This window comes from Caloenas nicobarica, chromosome 13, assembly GCF_036013445.1.
Source record: "Caloenas nicobarica isolate bCalNic1 chromosome 13, bCalNic1.hap1, whole genome shotgun sequence".
Taxonomy (NCBI): domain Eukaryota; kingdom Metazoa; phylum Chordata; class Aves; order Columbiformes; family Columbidae; genus Caloenas; species Caloenas nicobarica.
In genome coordinates, this window is record NC_088257.1 from 17,289,868 (window position 1) to 17,317,867 (window position 28,000).

General features: G+C 49.0%; 1 protein-coding gene across 1 annotated transcript; it reads right to left on the reverse strand.

Moving 5' to 3' along the window:
* Nucleotides 1-576: 576 nt before the first annotated feature.
* Nucleotides 577-27,970, reverse strand: CYSTM1 (cysteine rich transmembrane module containing 1). Its single transcript, XM_065644258.1, has 3 exons — nucleotides 27,920-27,970; nucleotides 14,995-15,242; nucleotides 577-1,036 (listed from the first exon to the last, which is right to left on the reverse strand). Exons 2-3 carry the CDS (start codon nucleotides 15,221-15,223, stop codon nucleotides 930-932), a joined length of 336 nt encoding a protein of 111 aa, XP_065500330.1. The 5' UTR covers nucleotides 15,224-15,242; nucleotides 27,920-27,970; the 3' UTR covers nucleotides 577-929.
* Nucleotides 27,971-28,000: the final 30 nt, after the last annotated feature.

Below are 28,000 nucleotides of genomic sequence, written 5' to 3' on the forward strand. Positions count from 1 at the left end.
CTGGCCAGGCATGTCATGAAATAGCTTCAACTACAGATCCTCAGTGCTAAATTAATCCATAGCCTTGTTTCTTCTTGCCCATTAATTTACCTCCCACAAGCCTATACTCTGCAGCAGGGGATGATGGATCAGTGCTGAAATCCAGCGGGATCAGTCCTCCCCCGGGAGCGGCTGGCACACACACGCAGCAGCTCACATGTGCTACCCAGCTCTGCCATCCTGGGAGCTGCTGGAGAGGCCCCTGGTCCCAGAAAGGACCTGCATGTTCCGCCTTAAGCAGAGAGATGAAAACCCAACTGAGCTGCCCTGTGAGGGATGAGGGGGTGATGGTGTCCGACACAGGCGCTGTTTTCACTGAGCTCTCACTGCTTACACACCAAGTTGCTGCAGAAAATCCCCCAGATGCTGGTAACTGCAGTGCCAGACACCCCCAGCCCAGTCCCCAGCAAGGGGTCGAGGCACAAACTTGTGCAGCAAAGCTGCTTGAAGTCAAGTCCATCATTGCTGCTGCAGAGTCAGTGCCCGTGGGAGGCTGCATACCCTCTACGGGACAGATTCATTCAAACAGCCAGGACATAGTGAAGAAAATCAACTGTTGGCTTTAATTATTGCGTACGTCTTCATTTCTAGGACTAGGAAAATTTCAACTGATAAATATACATTTCATCAGAATGCCTTTGGCTGAAATATACCATTAGCACATTCTTCAAAGTTACAACAAAAGTCTTAGAAATGTTAAAAAGGGATTTTTTTCCTTTACTAAAATAAAGGAGTGCACCCCCACCCCAACAAGGCGCTAGGACGGACAGATGGGAACTCTTGGCTGTGCAAAGCAGAGCATTGATTACAGTAACAGAAAGAAGTCAGGACAGGAGTGGGGAGCCTGCAGAGCACCCTGCGAGAGGGCCGGGGGGGCGGCTGCAGCAGAGTCAGGTCAGCATGTCCCAGAGGCAGCAGCAGCAGAGCGCAGTCCAGCACGCCGTCAGGCAGGCGCTCTCGCCCGTGTCATCCCTCCGCCGCTCCTCCACGACATACACTGCGGGAACAGGAGAACTCGGTCAGTCCACGCGCAGCACAGCAACACCCGCAGCAGCCAAGCACGTCTGCTGCCCTGGCACTGCCATCGCTGGCACAGCCGCGGTGCCCCACGGCACCCAGCGCTCAATTGGGGTTTCCCCACTGTGCTGGGGTAGGGTTTTCTTCATAGTAGCTGGCATGGGATTTGTGCAGAAACTGTGTTGATAACACAGGGGTGGTTTAGTTACCCCCAGCGAGGAGGCTGGGGGTGCACAAGAAGTTGGCAGGGGGCACAGCCAGGACAGCTGACCCTGGCTAGACAAAGGGATATTCCACGCATCCTCAGTATACAAAGCCAGAGGAAGAAGAAAGAAGGGGAAAATGTTCAGAGTGATGGCACTTGTCTTCTCAAGTAACGGTTACACGTGATGGAGCCCTGCTTTCCTGAAGACAGCTGAACAACCACCTGCAGATGGGAAGCGAGGAATGAATCCCTTGGTTTGCTTCACTTATTAAACTCTCTTTATCTCGACCCAGGAGTTTTCTCACTTTTACTCTTCTGATTCTCTCCCCAATCCCACTGGGGCAGGGAGTGAGTGAGCGGCTGCGTGGTGCTGAGTTGTCAGCTGGAGTTAACCCAGGACACCCACGCTTGCTGCAGAGAAGCTGGTGCATGGGCAGAGGGAGGTGCTGGGGTCCTGTGCTGGCTGCGGCAGCCACTTGGGCCACAGTTTCACCACCACAGCAGCACCCTGTGAGGACCCGCTGCCCGTTCCCACCCCTGCAGCCCCCCTTGGACAGAAAGGGTCCTGGGGCACTTGGGGCATGTGCAAGGAGGGCGGTGGGTCAGACACGGCTACAGGCCAAACTCGCAGCCAGCCACTTGCTGTCCCTCCTCAGCAGTGCAAGATGGGAAAACAGGCTGAGAAAACTTGTGGGTCATATAAAGACAGGGAGAGTTCTCACCATCACGGGCAAAACAAGCTCAACTTGAGGAAAACTAAAATAATTTATCACTGATTAAAATAGATTCAGGTAGCAAGGAACGAAGACAAACACTAGAACAGCACCTTCCCTCCTGCCTCCTCCCTCTCCTCCCCTTTGCAGCACAGGGGGAACAGCAGCTCCTGTCCGGCAGGAGAGATGAGCTGTGTGAGTGGGACCGGTGGGCTGTGTGACCAGGAGAGATGATGGGCTGTGTGGCCATGCATGTGACCCGTGGGCTGGCGCTGTTTCCCTGCAGCCTCGGCAGAGCCCATGCCCCCCTGCAGCAATCTGTGTTCTGGGTACATCCATCTTTGGAGGGCTCATTAGGCGGCTGGTGATGGAGAAGGCAGCTCAAGCACTGAGACCAGCAGGAGCAGCTGCCCTGGCCCAGGCTGGGCACTGCCACAGGCTGCTGCAGAGCTCCCAGCCGGCTCCAACACAGCGTTTGGGCACCAACTGTTGGTCCCTGCCAGGGGACCCTGCTCCAGCATGGGTCCTGTCCACAGGTCACAGGTCCTTCTGGAAACATCCACCTGCACCATAGTCCTCCCCAGGCTGCAGTGAATACCGGAGCACCTCCTCCTCCTCCAACCTTCTACTGTTTCTCACTCTTTTGTTCCCTCCTCTCTCTGGCATTTTCTACCCTTTCTTAAATACGTTCTCACAGAAGCGCCTCCAGCTTTGCTGATGCGCTCAGTAGCGTTCTGCGGTGAGCCTGCTGCAGAGCCTTGCCACCTACAGCAGGACAAAGAGGTAAGGTCCCACGTGAGATTCAGCAACTGTGTATGAATGGCCACGGGGAGGTGGGTGCAGACAAGTCGCAGGAACAGCTGAGGTCAGAGGCAGAGCAGTGTCCCTCTTGCCCCTCGAGGCTGGAGAAAGCTCCCTCTGCATTTTGGGCACTGGGTAGAGGGTGCTGTTGCACCAGCGGCAGGGAGAGCTTGCTGTTCCCAGGCAGCAGGCCCCAGAGAAATGGCAGCATCAGCTCTGGCTGACTGACCTGCCCGATTATCAACCCACTGTGAGGAGAACAAGGGGGAGGCGGCTGTGGCAGAGCTGGGACGCATCCATCGCCTTCAGAGCATCTCTCCCTCACAGCCTCTGTAGCTGAGGCCAAGGAACACAGACAGTGCCCGTGTCTAGAGGACTCCGGGATCAGCAGCAGGCTGACTTGGAAAACGAGCAGTTGCTGGGTCACTTCCATGTACAATCAAAAACCGCAGTTTTAGCACAGTGAAGATAACAAGAACGTGCCTGCTTGGCTTGGCCTGGCAGAAGACTGGACATGCACCTCAGACAGAGGTTTCTGGGACACCCCAGCTTCCATAGTTACAAGTGCATTTGCAGTTTGTCTGCTTGCTTGTCTGACTGGCACCTCTAAGTCAGCTTGTTTTCATTACTGGCTGTTGCCTGGTGCTGCTCCAGCCCCATTATGCACATAACTGCCTCCTCCCCTTGGAAGTCAGGGCAGCGACCAGTCCTTGCTCCAGCTCCGCGTCTATCTTGGATGCTATGGGACTTCCAGCAGCTCTGCCACACAAGCAAGGAGCACAGAACAGAGTCAAGGACTTGTGAGCCCAGCACCCCGGCCTCCGCCTGCGCCCCTGCTTTGCTTTCCTTCACCGACCAGCGCTGCCGAGAGCAGCTGGACACCCTGATGTTTGATCCATTTGCCCTCCTTGGCCGAGCAGCATTCTCCCCTGCCACAAACAGAAGTGGCCCTTTGGTCTGGTTTAACACACTGAGCTGATATGAGAAGTGAGCCCTGGTGCCACGCAACAACACCTTTGTGCAAACCCCGGAAGGAAGAACAGCAGGGCAGAGCTGTGCAGAACAAGTTCAGCTTGCAAGGACGGAAGGAAACACTGGTGTTTCAGGCTGGGAAAAACCTTTGGGCTTTTTTTCCCTGGTGGATCCAGAAGCTCTGGACAAGGAGCTAACTCTTTGGTGCCCTTCTTTCCTTTGAGAAGGTCCTGTTATAATGAGCAAAGGCAAAACACATACTAAATGCTTCAAGAATCCTGTATAATCAATGACAAGCAGTTGTTTGGCAGCACAGGGTACCAGCCATGCTCTCCTGCCTACATTCAGGTGGGAGAGGATCCTCAGCGGCTCCTGCCACCCCTCAGAGCAAAGAGCTGAGGGTGTTTTTCCCATGGCTGCTCAGGAAGCTTCCGCACCAGCTCCCTGTGCTGGAGGCCTGAGGCAGCTCTGGGTTCTAACCGGCTGCCAGGTGCTGTTCAAGCTGTCCTGCTTCGAAGTCACAGAGAGCTGGATTGCTGCTGCCAGAGCATCGCCATACCCAAAACTGAGGGCCACAGTGCTCTGAGACATACAGATCTGCACAGCAGAAGGGGGCTGGGAGGATGTTTAGGAAAACACTGGTTCCTGGTAGTTTGGAGGGAGCAGGATGGCTCTGACCTCTGGAAAACGCCAGCAAAACCAGATACCACACAACTTGCTCCAGAGCAAAGTCCTTGCAGCTTCAGACTGCGAGAAGCCCAAGGGAACCTGACACCCCTCCCTGCCCCAGAAAAAGCTCTGCAGCATCTGACATCCCGAACCTGGCAGACAGCATAAGGTCACACTGCTTTGGGGGTGTCTCACGCGCCCTCAGCTCCCTTGCTGGAGCAGCTGAGATGGACTGAGACCACCTGGTCCCCTCTGCTCCGAGCACTAAGGGATGGCACCTCACACCATGCCCATCTCCACCCTGGTTGAAGGCAGCCGTGTCTGTATCCGCAGCCACCATCCAGGGAACAGCTAACACCACTGCCTTTTATTGCGAGAGCTAAAGCAACTTCGCTTTCTGGTAGCTCAGCGCTAAGCTACCAAGGAGCAACGTTTGAGCATGCTGAAGACAGGAGCTGTCAAATGATACACTAACAAGTCCTCCGTTGTAGCACACAAACCAGAAAAGGATTCTGTTGGTTAGTTGGCAACTTCCAAAGAAGCCAGTGAAATTGAGTCTACCTGTGTACTCTGCTGGGGGATGAGTCTGTATAACCTTCAAAACCTTCCCCACCACAAAGCAAAGTTCAAATGGATGCTGCGCTGTGCAATTTATAGTAAGCTGTCCATGACTGCAGGCATACAAGAAAAGTTTGCCTGAAGTATTTATGATTAATCCATTAGAAGTTTTAAACTACAGCCAAGTGTCGAGGACATGCTGGCAAAGCACGTTCAACGCATGTATGCAGCGCTGTTATGAAACACTTGCTGAAATATTAAAACAGCTCTTCCAAACGTGGGCCTGCGCAGTGGAGCCCGGCACTTCCACCGCGCGGCGGCTCAGCTGCCTCTCGGCACCACCCCGAAACCCATGGCGAGCTCCAGAAAGGTCTGCACCCAACCGGCCGATGCAGGCACAACCACCCACTGGCAACTCCGGGCAGGACTGGGACAGAAGAAGGGACGGCAGCCACATCAAAGCCCTTCTGGAACTCACCATGGGTTTCGGGGTGTGCCTTTCTGTTAGAAACAGCACTAGAAAGAGACCACATCCCTTCGCTCTCTTCTGCTGAAAGCTGGAAGTCATTTAAACCAGCAGCACGCTGTGGCACAAGTACCTTTCTGCAGAAACCCCCCCGCAAAAAAGCTGTGTTTCTCCTCATGCAGGGGGTTACAGTACTTTACCAAACCCACTCACCTTTCAAGTTCAGGGAAAACCCCAAAGAAGACCTTTTGAAATATAGGTTTGAGAAGCCGCTGCCTCCCACTGCAGAGCTGCTCTCCCAGGGACAGCGCGAGTCCCCGCAGAGCAGATCTCTCACGGGAGCTGCTGCCAACTGCTGCTGCGGTTTGGGAGGAAATACAGCCGCCACTGAAACTTTTCAGACTTCGTGGGCATCTGGGCAACACTCTAAACACAAAACAACCACGTCTCTCTTACAGCTCGAGTTTAATGACTGCTTTCTTTGAAGCTTCATCAACGCTTCAGAAGTTGTAGCTCTGTTGCTGTCACCAAACTGCCAGAGAAACTTAACACAGCCATTAATGTTAAAAAGCTTTTCTCATCAACCAGTTGGGTGCGGGGCTTATAAAGGAGAGGATAAGAGCAGAACGGGTGAAGGATGGTCAGCTGCACTCCTACAGCTACCAAAGCGCGTAGGGTCAAAAGCGGTTCAAAGGAAGGCAGATAAACTGTTCCCAGCCAAGCCTCTCCTTGAGCCGGGGTCATCCTACACCCATCCTCTCTATTTTGGACACTGTGCAAGTGATCATCAGCTTCAAACCACTGACACAAACACAGCGACAGAAGTACTCAAGGAAATCAAGAGTGCGCGGAAGCACCTTTATTTACTCTTCCCAGCCTATGCATTAGCGCTTCGTTAAAAGCAGAGAATCCCGTGTAAACAGCACAGTATGAGACAGCGTATCACTGATCCAAGCCACCCAGCATCTTCCCAACTCACTTCAACCAACAGCGTTCCACTAACAGAGATCAACTTTTCTACTGGAATAACGTTGCCAACAAAACCCCAACCCAAAATATGTCAATTAAGGGACACGCTGGTTTCATAGGCTCCTTGTCACAAGTCTGAATGCCTCCAAGCTAAAGCCACCCAATTTGCTGTGGTGGAGGCTTCATTAGCTGCTTTGTGCCTCTCTTTTGTCCAAGGTCAGGCGTTCTGAAGATCTCCTATGGCATGCCGGAGTCCTTGCCACTATAAGCAGAAGCCCATTAGCACTTTGGGACTGGTGGCCCAACATGAGAGACACGGGCGATTTCTCTCAGAGGCACTAGACGGCACTCAGTTTTCAGCTCAAGTTTTGATGCTTCCATTGTTTTTTGTAAAACAGGATGGGAGAGGGTGAAAGCTGAGAACCTCCCGTCTTCTAAGCAACCTTAAAAGAGGGTAGATCACAATGAATCATGCTTGCCCCCAAAAACGGTAGCACTCCCAGTAATCACACAGTACCAGCCTGTACAATCCAGTGTAAATAACTCCCACTTTGTTTTTAAAACAAATACTACAGTACCTTGTTATTTTATGTACCGTCTGCTTTATCTTAAGCATACACATTTTGTTTCTTCTCATGCCTAATTGATACGTTAATCATTAGCTCCATGAGGGAAAGGCATGAGCAGTACTTTTCCCCCAGTTTGGTATAAAATAAAATTGTGACCTTAGACTGCAGTGCTCCTTATCGCAGTGCTTTACTGGGTTTACAAGGATTGCAGAACTTGGACACCAGCTTCGATGGTATCTGAATGGCTGTTTGCCATAGTAACAATTGTTGAGAGCAGAAGTATGTATTAATACCACAGTCTTGTCTGGAAGGAAGCACACAGCAGAGAAGGAACCAATAAATCTTTTCCAACATGTGAATAAAGTGGTTTTTTTTATCACGAGCCACTTCTGCACCAAGAGTTTTGTTTTTGCCTGTCCAGTCAGCATGCAAGAAGCCTTGCTTAAAACTGCACAACACCATTTTAATAATAAATTCTTACAACATTAAGTGCTGCCTGCAGCAGATTGCTAAGTCAAGTACATCTGTGCATCTGGTTCTACCTTCAAAACATTTTTACCCAAGTTGTTTGAAAGTCTTTCCATTCAGGATGGAGGCCAGAGAAGGGAAAGTCAGCACAAGGGCATTAGCAGCTGCCAAGGGATGCAGAGGCGACAGCGACTAGAAATGAAGTTTTTCCGAGCCACTCTTTGGGGTGTGCGCTCTAGGTCTGCACACCCAGCCCTGTGTCCTGCAGTAAATCCCACACAGGCAGCAAGTGCAGCAGAAGACACTGCATGATGCGGGCTCAGGGACCGTAGGACTTCAACTAAACTTTTCATACTAGCTGCCAACAAGGCTCCTCTCTGCCCCGGGCCTCCTCCCTCGCCCGGAAGAGCTCCAGGGCAGAGCCTGGGCACAGATGAGGTCGAACTCCCTTGGCAAGAAAGGCATTTAATTATTCTCTCTCCTCTGTGGGGATATTTGCTCATGCTTAACAGCTTCACGCCTGTCACGTCACATTCCCCAGCCCCTTCCTGCCCAGAGGCTCTCACTGTACACACAGTCTCGACCGACACCATATTCAGATTACAGGAAATACCTCAGCGCACTCCTGAAATAGATATCAGTCAGAGCCAGATGAAAATGCAATAGCTTTCTTCCAAGCAAAAAAAAAAAATCTTCCAAAGCTGCAAAATGCCCAGAGCAAATTTCACAATTCCTAGCTCCAAACACAAACGACTCTACTGCCATAGCCAAGTGAGCAAAAATCAAGTATCAAGGCAGCAAGCTGCCAGTGAGCATGGGTAGTTTCACCTGCAAATCCCCCCTGACACCCAGCCCAGACTTCAGCCTGGGCTCAAGCAGAAGCAACTGATCTACAGCTCCCCACCCCTGTGTCAGACCTGCTCTCTTCCATGCCTGCGTGACTATCGCCAGCAGGTTAGGAAAATTCCTGCCTTTCTGTTCCCCCAAGTCTGAGAAGCTCTTAGGATCACCCTAGAGAGCTGTTTCAGATTTCAGGGAGCTAAACAGCCAACGCATTTCGGGGAAATGACCGTGCAGGTGTGCCAAGTGAGCACTTTCCAAACCCAATGCTGTACCGGCCACATTTCACACAAGGGTAAAGCTGTTCCCCTCTAACACACGGCACATGCGCCATGCATAGGTTATGCCTGATCATAAACCGTGCAGAAAAATTACTTGCACTTGAGCTCAGGGCTGGGAAAGAGGCGAGTTTCTTCACCCAAGCACACAGGGATAGGATTCATAGATCTTTAAGATAATGGAAGCAATTCTAATCAGCATTTAAGGAGAATAGATGTGCCCAGGAAGGATTCAACATCTCTAAAAAGCAGGGCTGCAGTCACCCCTTATAGGAGAAAAGCATTCCTTATGTAGTAAGTTTTGAGTCTCAGCAGGATGTCAGCAGGCATCGGCCAGCTCTCCAAAGCACTATAAACCCCATCACAAAGGTTAGAAAGTGTACAGCAGACACATCATATAAGAAACCTGTTTCCCAACAGCTCAAAAGTAGAGCAATTCAGCACAGACTCTTCAGCTTTCTTCTAGGCTGCAACACATGCAGAGACAATTCCCAAAACTACGGAACGTGAGATCTTCCTGTATTTTTTTTTTAATCAGTGAAATCTTAATTTCCTGTTCAAGCGAGGAGGCATTTTCCACCAACTCAACCACAGGGCTAAGAACAGGACATTCCTCAGCTTGAGAGTCAGTGTTTTCATTGAAAAATCAGCATCAGTCCTAGATTTAAACAAGACCTGGCCGGGATGGATTTACACAGCACAAACTCAGGCTTACAAGGGTCTTTTGCACGAGAGTGTTCTGGGTGACAGGGACAAAGTCCAGTTTTAAAGCAAAGGGAACGTGTCAAAGTCACTCAGGGTAAGCAAGGCTCTCCTTGAGCAGTCGCTGCAGGGCTTGAGTACCACAGTCTGTGCAGGACTTGCAGTGCTGGAAAAAGGCTTCACACAATTCGCTTCTCACCCAGGCTGCGTGCCCAGCTGACAAGGGCTGTTCAGAACAGCAGCTTCATTTAACTCATCCACAATGGAGCCAACCTGAGCCTCCTTCGGCTAGTTTGTCTGAAGCACGTTTTCAGACACAGCACCTGAATCTGGAAGCCCTTTTCTTTGCATCAGACTATTCTCAGATGATCTTCTCGTCAGATGTGCAGAGCAGTGACGGTGAGGTCAGATCTGAGCTGCAGGACAGCACTGTTTGCCAGCAACAGAGGGAGGTATGATACAGCAATCTTCGGGGAGAGAGAATACCAGGTTTTAATGCACACTACGGGATGAGAAGCAGGTAAGAAACAACTGCCAAGTGAGATTTAAATTTTTTTTTTTTTGGCAGGACACCAGCTGTCTGGAATTGCAGGTCCTGAAGGTACAGTAACAGTTAAACTTAATGCTCTGACAGACTGCTTGGAAAGGGTCAATATACAGAGAGAACTCCTGTGGGAATTGCTACATGCTGCCCTTCAAATCAACCTCTGCTGGGGAAGGCTCAGCTCGATGTGGTTTGAGAAGCGAAGGGGTAACAACTGAAAGGCACCAGAGGGCCGAACCAGAGTGATTGGGCTCTCCTCCTTTCCACACTGAGACCCGTAAAGACGAAAAATCCACCTCTCTGGCAGAAGGCAGGGACGGTGTCCAGGTGACCTGTTTATTCCTGCAGCTGGGTAAACATTAGGAGGCAGGTAGCATCACTGTGACTATTACTCTTATCACAGCTGGCTTTGCTACAAGTAATCAACTTCCAGAAGTAAGATTTCCACCCCGTGCATACAATAGGTCAAATGCAATACTGAGCTTTGTTTGCCTTCGGTTAGAAGGGAGGCTGCTCACAGAGCCTGGCTCCCTTTGGCACGGCACAGAACAGCCTCATCCATTACGTTGTTATATATCAACAGTGGGTGGGGGGAGGGAGAAATGAAGCTGGGTAAATTACTAACACCAGCTAGCACTTTCAAAATTGCTATGTCACTTTGCACTTTGGCTCATTCTGCTTCTTTATAAAGCACACATTGTCAACAGCATTAAATTTCACCTCTACTTTACACAGACAAGGAAGTACCTGCTGACCAGTCAGCCGATACCGTGGTTTCTTTATACCAGTTGATACTGAATTATTCTATAATGAAAATACGGGTGGGGAAATGAGATATTTTCCAGATTGTGATATTTTCTTCCTCCTAAGGAAGCCCCGGCAGCTCAAGAAGGCCTAGCTCCTTATGCCACGCTCCTACTGCTGCACATTTCCCAGCTCTGGTGCAGGCCAGTTCCCCCTAGCTACCCAAAGCATTGAGCGATGCCAAACAGCAGATCTATGGCATTCCAGGAACTCACGTCTGGACAGACTTCGTGTGGACAGACACAAAGCCCTCGGCTTTTACAGAAGGGAAGATGCAGACAGAAACCAGCACAAGATGGTTCACAGTGCTAGGAAGCTGAATCGGATACCCTTAAGGATAATATCTCTCAGGCTCAGCAAATAAATTGTCAGCTTTAAAGGTAAAGGTCAGGTTGTTACTTCTAATGAACAGCCAAGTCAGTTATTAGCCCTTGCAAGATGCAAAAAGTGTTGTTTCTTTGGAGACTTTGCTGCTGGTAGCCTGTGCAAGCCCAAAAGCCAGTTATCAACAAACCAAAACCACTGCCATGAGGTCTTCTGTGCCACCTCAGCAAGTCGCCTGGCCTCTGGGGCTCACTGCCATTAAGTCTTAACGCATAAACCACACGCTGATTTGTGCAATTCAGACCATCATCATGGCTAATGCAGCTTCCTCTTCAATACAGAGAGCGAGCCGTATGTGGAATTTGTCTCCAAGGGCCAACTGGACAGGCTATGTCCATTACAACTCCAGACGGGCCACAAATTGTTCGTTTAAAAACACCATCACCACTAAATGCTCCTTCACCATCAGATTTTGACAGCTCAACAGTTATTATTTCCATCTGTGTGATCCACTCAAGACCAAAATATGATGCATAATTACTTCAACACATTACCACAGAGGCTATAATCTACGACAGAAGAGCCCACTTTGCCTACACAGTAAAATGACTTAAAGCATAAAATTTAAAGTATAGCAAATTTCCTGGTTTTCAATGCAGACACACATTTGTTCAGAAGTACTAATGCATTACATGGAGTACCTTAATTCATTAGATTATGCAAAGTCATCCAGGAGAGCAAAACATCCCCTCTGAATGGATGCACAGAGTATCTCTCCCCAGATAACTGCTTGGAAACACCACAAGAACTGACAAGCCAGGTTAAACCATGCCAGACCAGCTAAGCAGGCTGTAATGACTTGATTAAATTTAGACATCAATTTTTTATATTAGAAGTTCAACCACACTAACAGATATATAACATTGGTATAACAGAGGATGTTTAACAGAAGGAGAATCAAGAAAAAGGAAAAGCTTTTGCAGACCAACACAAAGTTATAGACCTGACTTCATTTTACATGCAATAAATGAAGGTTTTTGTCCATTACATCCACTTCAGCAAAAGCAATGCAAATTGGAGGCTCCCAAGGTGTGTCCAGAGACCGCACACGGCCACCCAAAGGTGGTTCGAAGACAGGACTTACCAGAAGATCTTTGGTTTGCAGGTTAGGGCACTGCTTCTGCCGAACTGCAGCTGCGTTAGCTCAGGTTTAACAACAAAACCATGCCTCCTGAAGCACAAGCCTGGGCTCTCAGCAAAAGACATGCTCTAACACTTGGCTGCTTGTCCTCTCCCATTTCCCAGCCTGTTCCTTTGTGCTCGTGCACAAGTTTGTGAGCAGAGACATGACTTGAGCAGAGGACATTCAGTGTCATCGGTTCCCTGATCCTGTCTGACACAAGATCCTTTAAGTCTCCAAGGCAGCAGATCTGGCTCAAAGGCAGACTGTCCGAAGCAGCAGACCCGCTCTCCTCTTGGCTTCCCCTGACATGTCTCTTTCTGTGGCTATAGCAGCAAAGTGACACTTGCACTAACCAAAGACGTTCTACAAGGGAGACCAGAAATTTTTTCCCCCTAGTATTGCAAAATGCCTGTTAGCCACCTCAGCCATATGCATTTCCCAGAGAAAACCCTGATTACACCTCTGAGTCCCTGTGGTGGTAGCGGTGGGAAGCATCACCATGCTGCTGCCTCCTCCTTCTCCAAGGCAGACCCTTGAGGTTTTCATTCCTTCACAGAGAAAGCTGAACTCACGACTCGCACTCGTTCAGGTTCTTATTCACTCACACCAATTGTTCACTGCTTATATTTGGGTCCTCTGGCCAGAACCACACCAGAATATTCCCGACATCTTACATCAGCTATAAATCCAGGGATGCTTCTATATACACCGGTCCACTAGTCCACCATTTTAGTAAAGAATACTGGAAAAAAAAAGTTACTGAAAATGCCGTCTCCACAGTTCAGCCTGTCCACCCATCATGTCAATTTCCTTCGGATTTACCACAGTGAAAAACTCTTGCTGGGAACTTCTCAATTTCCAGCTTTCCAAAAAATGAGGGCTTTGGAAAGACCGTTGTCATAGCACGTTGCTGAGCCAGAGTAACACGAGGCGGAAGAGGGGCACAGCAGGCAGTTATCTCAAAATACAGCAAATGCACACAGACCTCAGTTCTGAGCAGGCCGCAAGTGCACCTTGTCCCAAGCCATGGCAACAACAGTATGTGGCGGGGCAAAGGCCTTGGGGGAATTGCCTGAGTGATGACAATTTTCCAAGTGATGTCGGCATCAATACCCGCTTTATCAGCTGCTCTTTACAGCGGTGGTACCCAAAGTGCTAGTGCCTTGCATAGCTGTAAAGCATTAGGTTTTGGTTTGAGCTACATGTTAGTCTCATTTCCTTCCACCCCAGGTTAGCCTGTCTGTGATCAGGCCAGACATACCCAGCATATGCAAACCCTGAGCTTCTTTCCTGAGAGCAGCTACCACTTAAAGCATAGTGCCCAGACAGCACCTCTACAGAAGTGTTCCCCACATTCCCTCCTGCAGAACAGCCCCTTTGGTAGCTCCAACCACATCCTCTGCCACCCCAAGGCAGCCGGAACAGCTGCAGGTACTTAAGACTCTTCTCGAGAGTCCAGGTCTGTTCACTGCAACAGAGGAAGAGAGGTGAGGATGGTTTCTGGCTTTCCAGCCTGAATGAATATCTTTATCACTGAAGAAGCCTGAAAAAAGGTATGGGAGATGGCATGACAGCATGCTGATGGTGAGGGGGCAAGTACACCCCCATGATGTACAAGCAGAGATTTTCCAACCAAAGCCTGTGAAACACTGACAAGAATAAACTTGGTCTCTAGGCACGTGTCGTTACCAGCAAGACAAAGAGTTAAAAAACTTCAAGCTAAACCCTCTCCTTTCCAATGGGGAAAAGACAGGGACCACACCCAACCTTGCCCAAACCCCAGAGTTGTTGAGGTTGGAAAGGGACCTCTGGAGACCATCTAGTCAAACCCCTCTGCTCAAGCAGGGTCAGCTAGAGCAGGCTGCTGAGGACCATCGTCCAGTCAGGTTCTGAGTATCTCCACAGATGGAGACTCCACAACCTTTCTGGGCAACCTGTGCCAGCGTTTGATCACCCTCACAGTAGAAAAGTGTCTTCTCATGTTCAAAAGGAACATCCTGCGTTTCAGTTTGTGCTCATTGCCTCTTGTCCTGTCACTGGACACTATTGAGAAGAGTCCAGCTCCCTCTTCTCCATTCCTTCCCATCAGGTATTTATACACATGGATAGGCCCCCCTGAGCCTTCTCTTCTCCAGGCTGAACAGTCCCACCTCTCTCAGCTTCTCATATAAAGATGCTCTGGTCCCTTAATTGTCTTCTCATCCCTCGTCTGACAATCTGAGCCTGCACCAAGCACTGCAGCAAGCCCCATGAGAGCTACGGGTGCCAGAGTAAACCAGCATACCAGGTGCAGCACATAGATGGACCAGCTGGCTGCCAAGCTAAGTTACACCGTCCTCCTTTCCTTCCCTTCCCTTCCCCAGAAATCTGTGTTTTCCCACAGAACGATAACAGCTGCAAACAAAAGCCCAGGAATTATTCCAATGGCACTACTAGATCACATGGACAGATGTTGCTGGGCTCAAGAAAACTGAAGCACATTAATTGGTAGGAGCTGTACACTTGGATATTAGAAGCTTTAACTGTGCAGCCTTAAGTTGAAACTTATTAACCAAAAGACAGACTGAATGAGAGTTGTGGCAAATCTAAAGCCAGCAAAAAGCTTGTGTAACAACCTCAGCATAGGACTGCCTTGAGGAATCAGCATTAAGGATGTTCAGCAGTATCTTCCAACAGCCAGAGAAGTGTTAGAGACACAACAGCAAGATAAAGCAGGAAAACAGTCTATAAATAGCATTGCTACTTCAAACAAGTCTCCACCTCCCACAGTCCCATTAGGACCAAACACCGGTAACCCCATTACTTCAAGGTAATCATGCATTTGCAAGCCAGAAAGGGTCATGTTTACATTGCACCGTGGCTGCTAGGCATACCTGTGTTTTTAGGCCCATCTGCATACACCGGTCCTGGAGGCGGAGGTGCATTTTGCCATCCATACTGGGGACAACCTTGATAACCCGGCTGGCCTGGCGGGTACGGCCCAGCGGGTCCGGGCGGATAGCCGGGGTACGGGCCGGGAGCACCACCTGGCTGCTGGGCATAGGGCGGGTAAGGGGCAGTTGGGCCCGGCCCGGGGTAAGGTGGAGGATTTTCGTAGTTCATGTGGGATGCAGAATCTGTCCTGCAGAAGGAAAACAAACAGAAGAACTGGTTTGCTTTTGTCTGCTTCATCCACGACCACGTGATTCCCATTTCTGACTGCTCTTCAGAGGACCCTACATTAAGCATGAGAAGCAGACCTCGAATACCTGGTCAAGCAACGAGTTTATTTTTAACCCTATCACAGGAACAGAAACTAAATTGAAACGATTTCTTTTGAGCGACTTGCTGCTATCCAGTCATGCATCAGCTATTCACCCCAAGACATTTAACAGTCTTGGAACTGTAAAGCAAAATCCTCTGCTTCCACTCATGATTAAATTACTTTTAAGAGATATTTAGAAGTGATTACTTTGTGTTTCATCAATATTTAAAAAGAAAAACATGTAGAAATGCAAGACTGTTCCAGACATGTTTGATAGCGTCGACAGGAAAAAGAGCAAACGCAAATGTCTGTTACACTTCTGCTGTTACAAGCATCTAGAGCAGCACTCAGGAGCCAGACAGTATATGAATAATTTGCTGATGACACTGTAACCCACCACATTGCATATTCTTCCAGTAATATGCAACTGAATCATTAAGCAGCCACAAGCAATCAGGACCTTGGGCTCGGTCTCATTCAAAAAGCAACATTAAGGACACCTCAGAGAGTTGGCGTCCACAAACCCTGTCTAACGTATTACTCATGGTACAGCCATGGAAAGACAAGACTGTCACAACAACGCAACTTTAATTAATCTTTAAGAAGCATGACTTAGTAAACCATTTCTTACACTAGGTTTCTGAAGTGCCTCCCTGTTTGACAAGTGTCCTTAATACCATGTGTTCAGGAACCATCCCGACTGAAATAGGTGTACTCTGCTATCTCCTTTTACCACTACAGGGTGCAGAAGGGTCACCATTTCCTCTTTGCTGCACACCTCCTCCCACATGCCATTGGCTTCAGGGAGAAATACCAGGAGCATAACTTGCCCCCAGTGAGGCTTGCTGCTGCCAGCACGGAGCAAGAGAGGCTGACCAGCAGGATCCTCCTTGCATGGTGCTAGGGCAAGCAGCCGGGCTTGACTGACCTGGATGCTCAGTACTGTGCAGATTTTGAGTCCAGAGCAGACAATTAGCACATCTAGACCGGGCTTTGGTGTGACGCAGATTAAAGAATTGCACCTTTGTCACTCTATAGTGAGCTCAGAGCAGTCATCTGCCGGGCAGAAGCCAAGTGAGCCAAGCCTCTGGGGCTATGTTTAGCTGCTGCAGTCCCTGATAGAGTTGAAGCAAGCTTTGTTTGTTTACAGGTTGCTATTTCATCACCTCAGAGAGCGCTGACTGTCCCTCCCCAAGGAAGGGGACTGTCTGTCCCCAGGCTCTCTGCTTATTTACCCAATAGTCCTGCCCAAACGTCACTAGCACAGCACGATGCTCACTGCTGTCCGGGCACCACGGGGCTCTCCTCCAGGCACAGAACTGTCTCACTCTCGCACTAACAGCCTGGCTGATCACACACCAAGCCCAGGAGGGCACTGCCAACTTGAAACGGCTCCAAGGGGACAGGGCTGATGTCCCTCCCACGATGACACCAAGAAGCCCTTCAGTCTTGGCAGGCTGTCTCTTCCCGGGCCTCGCCAGCCTGCAGTTGTCATTCACCTGAATTCGTTTTAATGCTCCTCTTGCTGTGCAATCCAGGCACAGCTCCAGTTAACTGTTAAGGCAGTGCTGTTACCTTTCAAACAAGATTTCTTAATGTCTTTGACAAGAGCTTTAACTGTTTAACAAATGCCAGGGATCAGAGGATTTTTTTTTCCCATTGCCAGGACAGACAGACCACTTAACTGCTCATTTTAAAACGGACAAGCACAGCATACATTTAACTTGAGGCTCTTTAACCACCCTTCTACACTGCAATTCGTCTATCAAGTCTGCAGCAAGGAATTTCTCCCTCCAGAGAGCCAATGAAAGGCAGACAGCAAGCCCTAGAACTCACTTGAATGCAACAAACTAGAGAATTGGGACATAATGGATCACTAATGTTCATCTAACCCAGAAAATCATCCCAAAATAGCAGCCAAAAGCAAGTTCCCAGGAAAGAACAGGGCCAGAGTAAGTGCATGCGTACCTACATACCATTGCAGGTGTCAGGGTAATCATTTGGTGCCCAAACCAGACAGGGTGCAGGCAACCAGCAGACCCCCATGAGCTCCCCAACTTTGCTCAGCTTCCCCAGGCTGGCACACAGCTGCAGCACCCACTCCCACAGAGTCACAGAATCACAGAATGTCAGGGATTGGAAGGGACCTCGAAAGCTCACCCAGTCCAATCCCCCCGCCGGAGCAGGAACACCCAGAGGAGGTTACACAGGAAGGTGTCCAGGCGGGTTGGAATGTCTGCAGAGAAGGAGACTCCACAGCCTCCCTGGGCAGCCTGGGCCAGGCTCTGGCACCCTCACTGGGAACAAGTTTCTTCTCATATTTAAGTGGAACCTCCTGTGTTCCAGTTTGCACCCATTGCCCCTTGTCCTATCACTGGTTGTCACTGAGAAGAGCCTGGCTCCATCCTCCTGACACTCCCCGTTTCCATATTGATCCCCATGAATGAGGTCAGCCCTCAGCCTCCTCTCCTGCAGTTCCAGAGTCCCAGCTCCTCAGCCTTTCCTCACACGGGAGATGCTCCACTCCCTTCAGCATCTTCGTGGCTGCGCTGGAGTCTCTCCAGCAGTTAAGCACGAAGGATCCACAGCTCTGCCGTGGCCTTGTGGAACACCGGCCTCTGCCCCAGCAGGGTGCCTGCGGGAGGGAGGGATCGGCAGCCACTTTCCTCAGTTTGGGGATTCCCCAAACCAGGGAGAAGGCATGTGGGAGCCCCCCATTCCAGGCCAAAGAACCTCAGGCCACTGTCCACTCCTTGGGCAGGAGCCAGCCCCTGTGCACACCTCCCCCTTCTGAGCCCCTCCAGCTGTGTTCTAGGCTGTAAGGTGGCATCCTAGATACATATGTGTGTATATATATATACACACAAGGCATTCAGAGGCAGCAAACCACAGAAAATGTTTTTTGTTCATAAACCTTTTCTTAAGAACCCCCAGGACCCAGCTTTGCCATCACTGCCAAGCCCCAGCAAAGGGTCACATTCGTTACTTCGGTTTTCTAAAGCCGTCCTACCTAAGAAGACAGTCAGCTCAGCCACATCCTTTCCAGTGGAGTTCAGTTAAGTCCAGTCTTCCTGTCTGTCCCTTCATACACATAAATTCATATATCTACATTCATTTTAGTGCTGTAGCAAGGCTTAAAAGACATTGCAATGCTTCAGTTGGCTGCGAACTTGAATTCAGGCAATGGGTAACTTGAACTCAGCCATCACACCACTCCCGTGCCATGGGGACTTGTGCCAGGACCCCCGGGGCCCATCCTCCATCACCAGGGCTGGCCATTTGCTCCCTTCCCTGTTCCCTTTGGTACCCAAGCAGGGAGCCTGCCCACTGTTCCGAGGCCGCCTGGTTTCTGTACAAGCACTCAGCATGGGCCAAAAGCCCTGGGAGAGCTGGTACAACTGCCAGTGGAACCACATAGGTAGAAAACCATCTCTGCAGAAGGTCTGAGATGGGTATCAGCTGTGAAGGCTGTACCTGGTCAAGCTTGGAAACCACTAAAAGAGCACGCAATGTGAGAGCCTGGCTAAAACCAGCAGCTGTTGGGGATGAGTAAAGAAAACTGCACATCAGCAGCTCTGCAGAAAAGTCTGAGAAACTGGACCCAAGGTAAAAATCCAAGTCTGGCAATGGCTTGAGCAAATAGGGAAATGGTGGCATAGAGAACAAGAGAGAAATACCAGTGCTCTTCAATGAACAACTCCACGTCAGCCATCTCAAAACAGTTTTTGAAGAGGAGGCAGGTTTGGAGTGGAGCTAGTAACTGATCTTCTAACTGTTAATGCAAGGAGAAAACTGTAGAGTCTACTAAAAGCTAGACAGGTGCCTAGGCAGAGACCTCAGAAGAACAACAGAACAGTAAAAAAGACGAAGAATGAGATTAAGGAGGGCATATTTCATCACAGAAGAGGTTTTTTTTCCCCTCGAAGTTGAGGGTAAAGTAACACAACTGATGTTAGGCATGAAGGAGAGCAGCCACCAAGAACAGCTTCAACAGCAACTGTATTGAAGATTTATCTGTGACGAATGAGAAAACTCCTGGAGAATTTATCAAAGCATTCAGCAAACCCATGCGGTGGTTGTGGAAATCAGGTGCTCCAGAGGTCCTAGGTACAACCTCTGTCCAGTCCCTCCCAGCTCCGCCTCAGCTGTGAAGGTCAGCCTTCTTGCAATGGTCTTTGTCCCCAGTTACATTCTCAGGAAGAATTTTTCCTTGTCCCCCCACTTCTACTACCAGTTACTGCCACGCATACACCCTTCCCTACTTGCCCTTTTTGAACTGTGTGACAATATTTAGATTTTCCTCATTCTCTTACATGATTTTACATGCTCTCTAGCCCTATTTACTCACCTGGGTATGTGTTTGCAAGACAGAGCCTTGAATCATTAAGCAGATACTTTTCAGAGACGTACTTGAGCTCCTAGTCAAACATATTATTAAGATTTGTTGTGGGTTCTCACCTCAACCAGTAATTCCATGTGAGCTGCAACCAAGACCAACTCCTATGAATTTACATCAGGGCTCACGTCTGTGGGTTTCACAATGAGTACCTCTCAGAGACAAAGATCCAAAGAAAGAATCACAGAATGTTAGGGATTGGAAGGGACCAGAAGCCAATGCATCAGTAAAGCCCTTTGTTTTTCACGGCACTGCAGGTCCATCAGGAAGAGCCAGTAGAGCACTGCACAGTCTCACCCGATACGAAATTTCATTTAGCACTAAATCCAGCAAACAAAGAGATTTCCTTGATTGTCACTAAGCATCTGCCCTATCTGTTGCTGATTAACAATAGAGAAATTACTAGCCCACCTGAAGAGAATGAAAAAACATGTTTCTATTCCTTCCTCTCCCTCCCATTAGTACTTTTGCTAAGAGGTACGTTAGTTAATATATCATTAAGTTTCCTTAAGCTATCTTTGAACTCCTGTTCCACACTGCTGAGCAAGCATCATTTCAACTACCATAGCAGAGGGGTTTTAAACAAACAGGCTGCAATGTCTCCCAGAAAGTCTGCAAAAAAAAAAAAAAATCACTGAAGTATGAGTACACACACAATATATCATATAGAGCACACACATGGCACTATATGTGTGTGTATATATATATAGACACATACAGAGATATCAATATATAGGAAACACAATCCTATACGAGAATGTAAGTCCCTCTACATCTGTAGCCTGTCTTTGACTAAGGCTTAGAAAAAGGTCCAAGTACATAACTGTGATACTTCATATACACAATCTATACAGAATTATGATGCTTTGTATACACTATATATATATATATATATATAGGGTTTTTTTAAACCTGTCCATTTTGGCAACCATCACACTTCAGAGAAACAAATTTCACCATTAAGCGTCGAGAATACCTACTTCTTCCTCATTGCTTTAAACTTACTGCCCCTACCAGGTCAGCATACCAATGCAGCTGTTACACAACTAGGTGCTCACTGCTCCTGACTCTCCTCTTCCAGCATGCTCATTAATTTACTATCTTTTTTCCTCCAGGCATCTCCCCTGAGCTCAGAAGTCTCTGCTTCTTCAAAGCCTGTCCTGTTCCTCAGTCATTCTTGCCACCCGTTGCTGTGCCTTTAGTTTTGCTGTTTGTCTGAGAGGCAGCGAGCAGGCGTCATGAAGCTCTGCTGTGCTGCAGCAGCTCTGCTTGCTGTCCCTGTCCTTGCCCACTCCCAGGACAGCTCTTGACAGATGACAAGCCAAACACAGAGCTCGAAATGCACCAAACTAATTGCAGCTTTAAAACAAGATCCTTCCAAGTGAGGATAGCTCACGTAGAGCCTCTCACTGCACACATACAGCTAGGACAGTCATCCTTCTCGCACACATTGCTCAAAGTACCAGCGCACAGTCTCTTCCACCGTTTCACTGACCAAGTATCAGACCCTTCCACAAGTCTCTGAAAACAGCCTTAGTTTCAACCTGAGAAATCTTATCATCCAACAGCTGCCACCTATTCACCCCTTTTTACAGATCAGCATGTGGTGGATTATGAATCAAGCGAGATCTACATTTATCCCATCTATGTTTAAGAATCAATGGGAAGTTTTATTTCTTCCCCTAATCTAGGAAAACAGAAATCGATAGCCTCATTTAGGTATGTGACCACTATCTCACTTTGCAAGAGCAGCCCTGCAGCTCAGCATGAGGGCCTGAACAGGTAGGACTTTTGGTCAGAAGATAACATGACGCAGGAAAACAACCAAAAATTAAGAGAACATGGGAGAGCATGATGGAAGGAAAGCTCTTCTGTTAGCACAAGGGGTTCCCAAACAAGAAGCCTTCACACTCGGCCAAGACGACCCAGTTTCATCCTTTTCTCTCCTCCAAAAGGCCACTTACAAGGCTGGGGCTCCCAAGCATCTCTTCTGAGGTCAGCATAATTCTGGCCTTCAAAGCGACTGAAGACCAGTACGAATCTGCTTCTACCTGTTGGTACTGATGACACCTTGTTATCTTGGCAAAACTGAAAAAAGTCTGCATTGAAGAACCATCTGCATTTTTACACAGTAGGTGTTCGCAGCTGCTAATCCACCTGCAAAGAAATACCAGTCCCTACAGACAGTTGCCTGCAAGTAAGATCCCTCAAATGTAATCTCCTATGCAAGTGATTGAATTAAATAACAAGTTGTGTTATGTGGAGGGAGATGACAGTCTAGTCTGGGTACTGAAACAGCGTTAAACACCTTCTGTTCCATAGGGAACAGTGCAAGAAATAGCTCTCTGAAAACAAATAGAGGTAATAAATTTAAAAAAAACCCAAGCAGATCGGCTGTCTGGAACACCTAGACAACCTCCTCCCCCCAAAAAAAACCTCAACTAGCAGATTTCAGGAAGTTAAAGGCAATAAGCTGTTTGTTTTTAGGACAGCTACTGCACCTCACACGCTGCTCTAGTCAGGAGGAGTCACATTTTGGGCACGTCGGATACTGATTCAGCTGGCCTTTGCACAGATGAAGATGGAGGGCATGGTGAGAGGCACGGATCCTGAGAAGGGCAGCCAGGGCACCCTGATGTAACCCACCCCTTCCAATGCCTGCAGCGCTACAAAGCAGTTTTCCAATACAGAACTCTAATGGAAAGTACATTTAACATCAACAAACCAGCCCCTGGCAACCAGCCTAGAATTTAAATTACATTTCAAATGAACAGTATCCAAACGAAAAAAAGCACAAGTGGCTTTTAAATGACACTGGTTCTGTGTTTCCCTCTTACCGGCTTCTTTGCAAGCTGCATTTAGTGATTGCATGAAAGGTACATTAAGGACAAATGTTAAGAGATTCCTTTCTTGCTCGGTTCACTTCCAGGAACAGACTCCTCCCAGGTTTACCCACCCACTTCACCAGGCAGCAACATCAGCCTGGAGTAATAGCTGGAAGAGAACTGCACAAGAACTGCACCCACCTTTTCTGACAAAAGTAGCTCAAAACTGTTTTACTTCCCAACATCCCAAGTCTAGGCAGAAGTGAAAAGGTATTAAAGGAAAAGCTAGAAAATGCTGCTTTGTTCAAACCCATTTCCTTAAGATGTCTTCGGGGCTATGGGATACTCCAGCGTCATTAGGAAGATGTGCACTTCCTTACCTTTACTCGAGTGGCTTCCAGGCATTTCCTGCACAAAAAAACCTCGGCTGCTGATCTGAGCGGCTGAGGCCACCACGTCATGCAGCTCTGCAGAGCGAACAGCAGTGGTTTGGATGAACAAACACTTGGCCTTCCCAGTTCCCTAAGCCAAGCGTTGCCTCCTCCCAGCAGCCTCCAAGCCCTCTGGAGGCCTGAAGTCTGCCCATCAGTGCAAATGGAGAGCGCACTCAATGTGTGAGGCGACACTTGTGTCCCTACAAACTGTCCAGCCTCTCCAGTCTCATCATCTGTCCTGCCTTCTTGGATCAATATGCATGTTTCCAGGTGATTTTGGTTTCAAAAACCAGGGTATTGATGAGCTCTAAAGGGCCTGTAGCGATGTTCACAGTATTTGCCGCAGACACTGCATCCTTTGTAGAGTTTTGCAGTCACAGAATCTGTCCTTGCTGCTCTGTTTCCAGAGGACTCTCTAACAACACAACCTCATGCCCACACAGGTTTAAATGTCAGGATTTTCTGCCTGCAGACAGGCTTCAGTGTCTTATAAACTGTTATGAACATACAAAACCTCTTGAGAAATACTACTCACAACTTATTGCCTAATGTTCCTGCTTGCAATATGCTGTCCGCTTACATGTTCTGCATGGCAGAATAAAAGTATGAAGCTGAAATAGCTGCCTGTGTAGTTCCTGCGATAAAAGTGTTGGTGAAAAAAAAAAAAAATCCAATGCTCTGCTACTGTTATTACATGAACTGCACTCTTACGGGGAAAAATTTTCAAATTTTTCAGACATCTGACTCAAAGTTTTAAGAAAATATGATTTAACACCAGGGGCTAACATTTACAATGCCAGTACAGCCCTTCTAGTGTTGGAAGCCAAGGCACTTGCTGCTGACACACCAGCTGAGACTCTGCCCAGTTATAGAACTGCCTGTGGAAAAATGTACAAAAACCAAAGCCCTTTACACAGAAATCACTGCAGATATGGGCACTAACACCCTGGTTTCAGATTTTGAATGCTTTGGCATGCACTGCTCTTGTTCAAGTCTTTGCATAATGTGCTATATTACATACTTCCAGAATACATAAATATATTTTGTTCTTAAAGGGTTGTATTAAGACAGTTTTAAGGTGCATCAAATACCAAAACAAAACTCAATGATAAAATCTGATTGTCAAGTTAAAGTAGACCCTGCAAATAATGAAGAAAGAAGCTTTGTTGGTCCAACTGGGAAGAGAATGTGAAACAAAGATTATGACTGGCAAGAAAATTAATAAGCACAGTTGAAACATTCATATATGATATTCAGATGGTGTGCTGGCAGCATCCCAGCAATGAAACAGCAGAAGTCTTTCATGATAACCTCCCAGTTCTGATACACTGATGGATTTACCCAGACTGCATGATGATCTTCTACCATCACAAGCAGGAAATAACACTTAAGGGTGAACATACAGCTTCTAAGACACAGTAAAGTCCGTGTACGCAGACAGAAATACATTCATTTTCTACAGCTAAGATCTCATGACACACATACTTTTGTGACAGGCTGGAAAATAGAGTAAGACAGATTTTTTTTTTCCCCCTCATGTTTTCTCACTTTTTCTACTTTTCCGCATCCTACATGCAGTTGTAACAGGATGTTTTACTTTGCCCATAGGGCATATTCAAGAATCTTTCCATGGCTCCTTGTTGTTGGGCACAAGCAAGTACCTCTGATACCAGCTGTCAAGAAACCAAGAAAGCCTTTGCCTTACCCTGCCAGAGCCTGACAAGAAGCTGTGACAGTTCAGGGCACTGCCCTCAATTGCTCATGAGACCGAATAAAGCCACGACAATGCAGTATAATACTAATGCGTATCTTTCTGATACGGAACTGGAAGAAAAAACAGCTTTTGTTTAGCAGTGGCGGTGCCTGGTGTAAGGAATACAATAGACCAGACACTTTCAAGTAGGTGCATTCCTCCAAGCCCCCTGCAACCCCAAGCACAGCACCGCCGCCTCTCCAAGAAACCAGCGCGGTGGCATCACTAACACACATGCGTGCGCCCACATAACTGGATCCCAGCTGGGAAAGGCTCCCTGGGACACAGCATGGGCCTGCCCCACAGCATGGGTGCAAAGCCAAGCACTTCATCCCCAAGTCTGGAGGAAGGTGGCCTCTCCCATCCAGGGCAAGCAGCCTCGGAGGCTCCCAGGCTGCAGCCGGCAGGATGCCAGACCCAGCAATACTGACTGTCTGCTTGAACAACTCGGGCTTCTTGCTATCTTCCCCTACTCCCAAAAATGACAGAGGGCTATTTTCTACTCATTGAGCCATATGCTTTCAGCTCAGAAACAGGAAGTTGAGAAAGACAATGCACAACCGAGAGAGCAGAAAACATCGATATTGAAGGCAGGCATTCGAGCCCTGCTCATTCAAGTCTTCAGTTCCCACTACAAGTTTTCACGGCCCCCTGCTAAGCTTACAGCCACGCCACAGGGAGATCATGAACAGGTAACAGGAGAAATGCAGACCTGTTTGTTGAAAATCCAGAGTTACACAAGCTTGCTCTGCCCTCCTAGAAAATATTAAGTAACATATTAATCTGATCATGCACAGAGCTACTCTGAAAACAGGTAGTTCCTCTGTTTACCAGAAACACAACCCTCTAGGTAATTCACCATCCCACTGCAACGCTATAAGCAGGAACATCGCTGTTTATGCTTACAGGAACGTCTCTGCTTTTTTGAGCAGCAAGCCACTGCCAATTTTAAATGCAATATGGACCTGGGAGGACACACAGCAGCAAAACACCGGAACCCCTTCCTCTAACTGACACTGGGATAGCACCTCTCAGGGTCTGATCAGCCGACATCAGAGCCCCCCCACTCATGTTGGAGCCACTTGTTTGCAGGATATTCTCTTCTCTTCATCCTCTGCAGTGAAGACACCCGTCAGCCTCTGCAGATTATCAGTTACTGCTCTCAGACTGTGGGGGAATGACAAATCAGTATTTTAACAAAGATGGCCTTTATAGAGCACATGAATAAGGGGCAGAGAGTAACCGACTTAGTGCTGAAGAAGTTTCAGTATTTGGTAAAAACACTGTTCTGTGCAGTGCAGAAGATTATTATCCAACATGCACGCTAACTCCTGACCTTCCCCAAAAAAAGCATTAAGATGTATCAAGTCTCAGCGTCTTCTGCCTCCTCCTCGGTCTATCTGATACAGCAATAGCATTCTTATCACCCAATGTTTCCAGTAAGAGTCAGTCTTTTTATCAAAGCAATCGATACAGTTGAAAGAAAAATACTGATTTTCTGGCACAGTAGCACTTCCCACACCTTGCAGCTCATCACTATATTTACCATAGCACAAAGGAGGCGGCAATTGCTCCACACAGTCATTTTAACTCATTCATACTTACTACCTTACCGAGACTTAACCTATTCAGACAATCAGGTTGAACCTTCTGCTCAAACAGGTCTCGTAGCAAAGGTGAAAGCATCAAAAGCAAAAAGCACTTTTTTTCCCCCCCCTTTCCTTTCAGATAGAGCTAAACATGAATCTGGGATGACTGGGACAGATCTTGGCACTGCACTGGACAGAGACAGTCTCCCTGTTGCTATCTGAAGGGGCTGTCAGATCCGTGTGGCAAAGGACAGGTGGTGAGTACTCCCCTTTCTTCATTCTCCTATTTCACCATGACATTTAATTATCCAAATGAGCTCTCCAACAGCTTTAGGAACAGGAAATATAAATCCAGGACAACCATAATAGCTTTTAAACACACCATGTAGCATTATTATTTTTACTCAGAGAGTGCTAGCATACCTCTTGCTCTAGACTAAATAAGTGTATTAGTATCAACCATGCCCGTGTGCTCCGAGCGCAGATGCTTGCCTTCCTCTTCTCTCCCCATGTTGCATAAACAATTGCAGCCAAGCAGCCCCATTCTCCCCAGTGCATGGGCAGGGCTGTAAGACCCCACAGCACCCCATGGCCACCCTGCTCCCTGCCACAAAAGCCTGAAAGCCTTTAAAGTAACTTTTCGAGAACAAACACATCATTAGGGCTGGCAGACAGGGACAGACACCCCCAGGCCAGCAGCACCACGGCCCAGGCCCGCCTGGGGGCTTCGCTGACCCTCCTGCTCCACAACAGCGTCCACCTGACCCGAGCCCTCGGGGACCCCGCAACCTGGCCTGGAGGTGCGACGGGTCCCTCGCTTCACCCCGAGATGTTTTCCTCCTCATCCTCCTCGGGGCAGCAGCCCTCACCAGCACATTCCCCTCACGGCTCCCCCAGCACACCCATGGGGGTCCCAGCCCCACACTCCGCTCCCACAGCCCCTCACGCACACCCGTGGGGACTCCCAGCCCCACACAGCACTCCCACACCCCATCACGCACACCCGTGGGGACTCCCAGCCCCACACCGCGCTCCCACACCCCATCACGCACACCCGTGGGGACTCCCAGCCCCACACCACACTCCCACACCCCATCATGCACACCCGTGGGGACTCCCAGCCCCACACCGCACTCCCACAGCCCCTCATGCACACCCGTGGGGACTCCCAGCCCCACACCCCGCTCCCACAGCCCCTCACGCACACCCGTGGGGACTCCCAGCCCCACACAGCACTCCCACACCCCATCACGCACACCCGTGGGGGCTCCCAGCCCCACACCCCGCTCCCACAGCCCCTCACGCACACCCGTGGGGGCTTCCAGCCCCACACCCCGCTCCCACAGCCCCTCACGCACACCCGTGGGGGTCCCAGCCCCACACCCCGCTCCCACACCCCATCACGCACACCCGTGGGGGTCCCAGCCCCACACCCTGCTCCCACAGCCCCTCACACACACCCGTGAGGGCTCCCAGCCCCACCCTGCTCCCACAGCCCCTCACACACACCCGTGGGGCTCCCAGCCCCGCACTCCCCCACCCCGGTACCTCACACACCGCCCGTCTCCCGCCGCCGGCAGCACCTGCTGCGCACTCGGCGGCGGACGGTGACGTCATCAGGGAGGGCGGAGCCACCGC